Here is a 7762-nt window from a genome sequence, read left to right on the forward strand (position 1 = left end):
ATAATAATAATAATAATAATAATAATAATGGTGTTTTTTGTTTGTTTTTTTGCTTTGTTAGATATGACAGTTATTTTATGGTCATTTTGTGTCTTTTCAAAGCTTTTGTAGTGAAATTGTCTGTAAGGTATTTTGGGTGTAGTCACTTTATTTGAGGTGAATGCTACAGTCGCCCAAATGAAACCTTTGTTGTTTATTTAGTTAATTTATCAGTTTAGTTTAGCATTTAAAGGTACTTATATCGGTGTGTTTGCGTGGTAACGTGAAGGTTGACATATCTGACTCAGTAGTAGGCTGCACCCCTTTAAATGTTAAACATTAACAAATGAAGCCAATGTAAATGTTTATCTCAACGTAGTTCAAAATGACAACATGAACAAATAGACAAGAGAAGCTGCACTTTGAGTAATTCATGATCAGTTTTAGCAGCTGTGTCAAAGGACTGTTTGATGCTGATTCAACCAAAGAGTGAGTTTAAACTTGTGTTTAAAGTTCTGCCTCAGACATACTTGAGTTAAAAACAAACACACAATAATATAAATGAATAGTTTGAATAGTCACCCCCCCCCCCCCCCCCTTCAGTACCTCGGACAGCAACCATTCAAGTGACATCTGGAAACTCCACTGTACGCTGTAATTATACAACACTGTCTGAAGTAATAAAAAATGTTATAATTTCTATTTGCTTGTCGTTTTCCTGCCATACTGGATAATGATAACATATGAGCTTGTCAGTCACACACATCCCCTCACTAGAAGTTTCCCATATGTGCCCAGTTTTATTGCAGTGGGGGTAAAGTCACATTTCAGATTGCTTTTTGACAATATATAACCAGACCTATCCCAGGACAGTGCTGTGTACCTGCCCTTTTGACATTTATCATTATTAAGGTCACCTGACCTTGTATCATATGAGCTGAGGGGTAGGATCTGCGTGTCTCTTAATGTCTATTAATTTCTTTGGCACTTGCTTCTTTTTAAGCTTTTCACCAAACATTTAATTTCATTTTATGCTGCTGCTGTTATGTATTCATCACACATCGACCTGACTGAACTACCTCCTCTCTTCCTCATCCCCGCGCTCGCTGATCATCACTTTAACACGTACCGTTGGGACTCGGCATTAATTATCTTTCAGATTTCAGACGGGATATCAATCGTTAACCATTTTCCTTGAGCCTAATTTAAATAATTGTATCGCCTGCAGAAGTAGGTGCAATACTTTACCAGGACACACCCTAATTTATTTCTGGTGCTGGTGCATCTTTTATGATACTTTCGCGTGGAAATGAAGCTGTGATATATTCATGAGCAGCCTATTTGAAAATATCCCATCTGTGGGCAATGACCTTGTTTAAAAGGAGACTGTTTGTACTCGCCAAGTGTGTGTGTGAGTCTGTGTGTGTCAGCGCGCGTCTAGAAGACGGGGAGAGGGGTAGAAGAAGGTGGGCACGCCCAAAGGATGTGCTGAGTGACGCCCGTCTGTTGCTTTTTCTGTATGTTGGAGCGTCCAACGATTGGAGGAGGAGGGTGAAGTTACCCAGCGCTGGCGCGTCGTGGGCGGGTGGAAAGGCTGTTTATAAACCCAGATCTTTCCTCGTGGGCGGGAAGAGCAACAGTGGGGAGTGAAAGTGAAGCGAGAAAAGAAAGTGAGAGAGACGTAGAGGAGACAAGGCTGTGGTGGCGACGGCTGTGGTTGACCGGGGTCCGCGGAGGGGGCGAGGCGGCCGCCCCTGTATGCGTCTTCAATCGCGCATGGACGACCACCTCAGCCTCCTTCAATCACCCCCGCCAAGCGCAACCAAAACCCGGGGCGACAACCTGGTGAACCACGGATACACCGAGACAGAAGCCGACGTGATGACTGTTGTGGCTTGTGACAACATGCTAGAAGAGTCAGCGGCTCTCCCGGGCCACCACTCTCTGGACCGTTACGAACCGGATCACGAATGCTGCGAGAGGGTGGTCATCAACATCTCAGGGCTACGATTTGAAACGCAGCTAAAGACTCTCTCGCAGTTTCCAGAGACGCTGCTGGGTGACCCCAAGAAGAGGATGAGGTACTTTGATCCCCTCAGGAATGAATACTTTTTCGATCGGAACAGACCCAGCTTTGATGCCATCCTCTATTACTACCAGTCTGGCGGACGCATAAGAAGACCTGTGAATGTGCCCATTGACATTTTTTCTGAGGAGATACGCTTCTACGAGCTGGGTGAGGAGGCTATGGAGAAGTTCAGGGAGGATGAGGGTTTCATAAAGGAGGAGGAGCGACCGTTGCCTGAGAATGAATTTCAAAGACAGGTGTGGCTGCTTTTTGAGTACCCAGAGAGCTCTGGTCCCGCCCGGGGAATCGCAATAGTCTCAGTCTTGGTCATTCTCATCTCCATTGTCATTTTCTGCTTGGAGACATTGCCGGAGTTCAGGGATGAGAACAGGGATCCAATCACCATTGCGCCTGTGATAAATGGCACACTCCCCTATTTCATCAGCCCGTTCTCGGACCCCTTCTTTGTCGTGGAGACGTTGTGTATAATCTGGTTCTCATTCGAGCTGCTAGTGCGCTTCTTTGCATGCCCGAGTAAGGCCACGTTCTCCAAAAATATTATGAACATTATAGACATTGTGGCCATTGTTCCCTATTTCATCACACTGGGCACAGAGCTGGCAGAAAGACAAGGGAACGGACAGCAGGCCATGTCTTTAGCCATTCTGCGCGTAATTAGGCTTGTTCGGGTGTTTCGTATCTTCAAACTGTCGCGTCACTCTAAGGGGCTTCAGATTTTAGGACAGACTCTAAAGGCCAGTATGCGCGAGCTGGGCCTGCTCATCTTCTTCTTATTCATCGGTGTCATCCTCTTCTCCAGTGCTGTCTACTTTGCTGAGGCAGACGACCCAGAATCGGGTTTCAACAGCATCCCGGACGCGTTCTGGTGGGCTGTTGTCACCATGACCACAGTGGGCTACGGAGACATGCACCCCGTGACAATTGGGGGAAAGATTGTGGGGTCTTTGTGCGCAATTGCTGGCGTGCTGACTATTGCCCTGCCTGTGCCTGTCATCGTCTCCAATTTTAATTATTTCTACCACAGAGAAACGGAGGGCGAGGAGCAGGCACAGTACTTGCACGTGGGCAGCTGTCAGCCTTTAGCAGACACCGAGGAGCTGAGGAAGACTCGCTCTTCTTCTTCACTCAGCAAGAGCGAGTACATGGTGATAGAAGAGCACGGGATAAACAGCACGTTCAAACAGCAGCCCAACTTCCCCACAAGCGCTCAGAACAACTCGCAGAATTGTGTGAATATAAACAAAAAGATTTTCACCGACGTGTAGCCATTCTTTTAGAGCCATAACATTGAACACAGGACGTGGTGACGAATCAACACACAGCTGGTTCTGCCGTTGCGCACGAGCGCGTGGAAGCAGCTGTGGATCAGAAAGAAAGAAGAAAAAAAACAGAAAAAAGAAGCGAAAGAAGGAAACATGTGTTCAGAGATGCTGCTTTGCTGTCCATTCAAAGATTCGGGATTTTTCATTTCGGTGGTATGAATTCATAATTCTGTGCGGTTCCATTCGCGCTTGTAAGAAGACGAAGAGCTCCTTATAAAGTTTTAGACCTACCATTCTCCTCTGAGTGAGGGGGGTGACCTGTTGTGAGTCGGGCAATAGTGAGTATATGTTTCACAACAGGTAGACATAGAAGCTGTATAACTGTGACAGATGTGCACAGATGTATAATACTTGAAGGCCACTCACATTGTATTAACGTTATGGGTCGTGATCCGTCAATCATCGGCTATGTATAATATCCAGAATCATTTAAATATGTTTGTGTGTGCGAGTTTAAACACATGTGACGTCTGAAAAACACAGTTCAGCATATAATATCTCAATTAGAGCGTTTTGTGCGATGCCTTTATTGTGCGTTAAAGTCTAGTCCAAATGCTATTCTCTTTAAAAATATATATATAAGAATTCCCAACAATTTCTTTGTATGCATTCTCCTGTTTGGCTATTTTAATGGTTAAACGGCGACATGTAAACACGGGGGCCAGCCGACTCCAGTTCTCATTATCGATGCAAGACACACGTGCAGCGAAGAAACACTGAGCTTTTTTTTGCGCACACAAACAGTGATCAAAGATGGAGCGTGTCTCTTTTCGGATGCCTCGAATATAGCCCACTGTGATGCAGTCTCCATGGCGACGGTCGTTACCTCGGTAACCCCCCCAGTCACCGTTACCATGGCACCTTTGTTTCCACAGTAACCTCCCAGATTGCTTGGAAGCAATATTGAAGATTTTTATCTTAATGGGTTGTCTTCGGTCTGTATGAAGGATGTTGGGGCACCGTGCAAACACACCAGACCAGAACAACGACACAAAAACAAATCCCACCAAGGAGGTTGTTAATTACAACGGCCCTACAAAACAGCACAGGCTCGACACAGATAGCTCCAAAAAGAGAGGCCGAAGAAGAGACGTGAGGAAATTGTGAATGGACTGGGAGCGCATTGTCTGGCTGCCCCGAGTGCGCTGCTGTCGGCGTTCAGCAGAGGCTGCTGTTCTCCCACTAAAACAACGGGTAAGTTTAAGCACTGTGGTGCTCGTCTCATTCTGAACGATCGCTTTGGCGTAAGTCATAACATAAGAGCCGTGCTTTTGGAAAGTTCAGGCAGGTCATTTCAGTCTAAGAAGTTATCATCACGAGACGCACTGACGCTAAATTAACCTGCACTCAGGTTAAAGGGCAGTCAGTCTATATAGTTATTGTAACGGCATATTGTAAGAAGGCTTTTGGCTTTCGTCCTTCATCGAGCAGTGTAGTGATGTCATGCATGTATGTGTTTTAATGTTTAGACCTTCGTCAGTCTTTGTGTAGGATTTGTGATCCTGGTGTCTTTCACCTTCAGCTGACGCTGTCTAAGAAATGGGTAAGAACCCCGACAGCGTGCTCACGCAGGTTGTGTACTGTGCTGCCCCCTGGTGGCCGTAATCTCCTAATTGAACAGGTGCCCTGCTTTGTGACCTTTGTCATTTCTCATGGATATGAAGGGGATGTGATATTAGAAAGCAAGAAAAAAAAGAAGGCTTGTACTTGTAATAACTGAATACATTGTAATTATTTAAAAAGTAAGAAATGGAATCTGTAATGGGGGTTTTCTGTTGTTTGCTTGTCTTAAAAGTGCGTTTTCATGTAACACAGTCCTATCTTTGATACCGTTGCACTGATGATCCTCCAGATTTATGTCTGTTTACGCCCAGTGTCCTCCCTGACTCTGGTCACTTAACTGAAAGCAGAGACGAGAGTGAGGCAGATATAAAACTTTCGAAAGCCAGGACAAGGGAAATATAATTATTCTTAAACTATTGACTACACAATTAAATGATTACACAAAATTACATCTTTTGTGTACCTTTCCAGTTAGGGATTAGCGATAATCATGGTAGCTTCATTTGGAGCGATACCCTAAAAGGCAAAGTGGGAGGTGCCTCAGATTAAACCTTTTCGTTGATTGATTATAAGTTTTCAATTTGATCCTTGGCAGTTTTATATTTTTTCAATGGTGAGCTCCATATTGATCATCAGTTGAAAGCCTGCTCATTTCTCATGTTACATAAAATCTCTAGCAAAGGAAAACACTAATAGATCAGAAGGTGAATAAGCAGAAATGGGAGCCACTTGTTTTTCACCTAACTGGATTGGCCAGTCTGGAAGCCTTTATTTCCCGGGCCTTTAATAATCCACACGATAGCTTGTTAGAGACATTGCACACTGCAGTGACCTCATCCTTTCAATTTTTGTTCACTTCTGCTAATTTCAAGTCGACTCAGGTCACTTGAGAGTTACAATCATGTCTGTCAGACTTTCATTTCCTGTCCTTAACGCTCTCCTCACTAAGACGTTATTCAGAGTTACACAGTTCTTGCCGTTCTGTTAATGAGACAAAAGAAGGAAGAGAAGTAGCTTCGCTTTTGCAGAGACCACAAAACTAATAGTTTTGCTTTTCCTTCCCCATTTTGTCTTTTTCTCTCTTAGGTGAACTCTTTCTCTGCTCAGACCTCCTGGAACCCCCAACAAAACCACTTAGACTGCCTCTCATTTAGGTAAACAAACTAAATGGATTCGATACAGGTGCTAATTACTTAGAAAAGCTGAGTCATTTTGAAGGCATTCAGATTAGCCATTAACCTGCAGTGACCTTATTTTTCCATTTAGGGGCGATGCGACTCCGGTCTTCCTGTTGGGCCAGATTGGCCAAGTTAGCAATCGAGACAGAAATCTCTCTGGATTAATTTCTCCCACCCTGCCTTCTTGCTCATGCTGGTGCCCTTGAACATGAATTAACAAGTTGTGCCTATTAATCACCCTGCCACGCCCTCCAGCAAACCACAGCTCATTCCAAAATGCAACAACATGCAGTTTTGAAAAGCTTATGATGGACACTCAACATCCAGATTTGTAGCTGCTTCCGCGCTGAGGCTAAAGCACCGTGAATGGAACCATCGCAGGATCAGACGTTGTTGAGACAGAATTCAGCTGCAATGGACTTTTTCACCACATGCTTTCTATATAAATTCAAAAGGATAGATGCAGAAAACAAGACAGCAATTTTGCAAAGCACTTTCTCGTTACTGGAATATACAAAGATTTTTGCATTCTGTATTCACCTTTCTGGGAAGAGATGTTCATCGTGGACAACAGCTGACCAACATTTAGACAGACGTGGCGAAAACCAAGGCCATCCACAATTTACTGCTATAAAACTGTGATACAAATTCAACGACTGTTAGTCATTTGCCTTTGTTAGTTCTATGTGTTGTGTATTTGTAATATGTGAGACAAACGCATATGTACATGTGCTGTTCGCTGCTATTCCATCGACATATACTGTACGTGGAGGAAAATACAAAGGCATTTATGCAGACACAGACACATGCAGCACATACACATGCCTTTGGACGGCTTTCTCCTTCCCAGAGTGCACTCTGATTTATGGGAAAGGGCAAAATGTTGTTTGTTCTGTGTTATTTTTGTGCTGTCTTAAACATGACCCATGTAGAGAGAGTCTGAAAGTAGCCAAATTGTCATTTACAGTTGCAAGGCAAAGTTTTAGTGCCACTTACTGATATATAATGTTGGATCATTTTCCTCAATAAATCAGTGAACAAGTTTTATACTTTTTGTTCGTCTGTTTAAGCTTTTAGGTAGAAATATAGACAAACTTTCCTGCAGCTACGTCCAGAGGGATGTCGGGATTCAATACATTTCCAAAGTACATTTCCACTTTTAAGTTAACTAGAAGGGAGACTAACAACCTGTGTTTAGTATCCCTCCGCCTTTCTCTCACTCTAAATTGTTCAATAAAAGAAACCTATTAAATTTGCAGTTAAGCGTTAATAGAATGAAAATACATGAAATGTTTTATAGCTGGGCAAAGAATTAGTGACTGCCTCACCTGTGCAACATATAATGCAATTAAGTACATGACATAAAATGGTTTAATCCTTCAGTACTGCAATATTCAATCATTTCATGGGTTTTCTGGATTCTACTGTGTGCATAAATGCTGTTGGCACACAGGATGTGCCACTGTTTAACAAGTGTTTCCTGTGAAGAGCCTTGCAACGTGACAGTCTTTTAATAGTGAAAAACAGTGCTGGCCCAGAGTCCTTTGTTACAGGAAAACACACAAACTCTCTGTAGCAGCAGGAGCAGACAGGAAGCCTTTGACGGAGTACTCCATCAATGAACTAGAAGG

The 7762-nt window shown here is 43.5% G+C and overlaps 1 protein-coding gene across 1 annotated transcript; it reads left to right on the plus strand.

Moving 5' to 3' along the window:
* The first annotated feature begins 1523 nt into the window (after positions 1-1523).
* LOC102797917 (potassium voltage-gated channel subfamily A member 3) lies at positions 1524-6833 on the plus strand. Its single transcript, XM_006785698.3, has 3 exons — positions 1524-4584; positions 6040-6107; positions 6220-6833. The coding sequence occupies exon 1, from the start codon at positions 1738-1740 to the stop codon at positions 3331-3333; it is 1596 nt and encodes a 531-aa protein (XP_006785761.2). The 5' UTR covers positions 1524-1737; the 3' UTR covers positions 3334-4584; positions 6040-6107; positions 6220-6833.
* Positions 6834-7762: the final 929 nt, after the last annotated feature.

Source organism: Neolamprologus brichardi, chromosome 20, assembly GCF_056152115.1.
Source record: "Neolamprologus brichardi isolate AB-2024 chromosome 20, ASM5615211v1, whole genome shotgun sequence".
Lineage (NCBI taxonomy): Eukaryota > Metazoa > Chordata > Actinopteri > Cichliformes > Cichlidae > Neolamprologus > Neolamprologus brichardi.

Bases quoted from the DNA above. Each gene is read 5' to 3' on its own strand.
- LOC102797917 (XM_006785698.3), top strand. From the start codon at position 1,738: ATGCGTCTTCAATCGCGCATGGACGACCACCTCAGCCTCCTTCAATCA.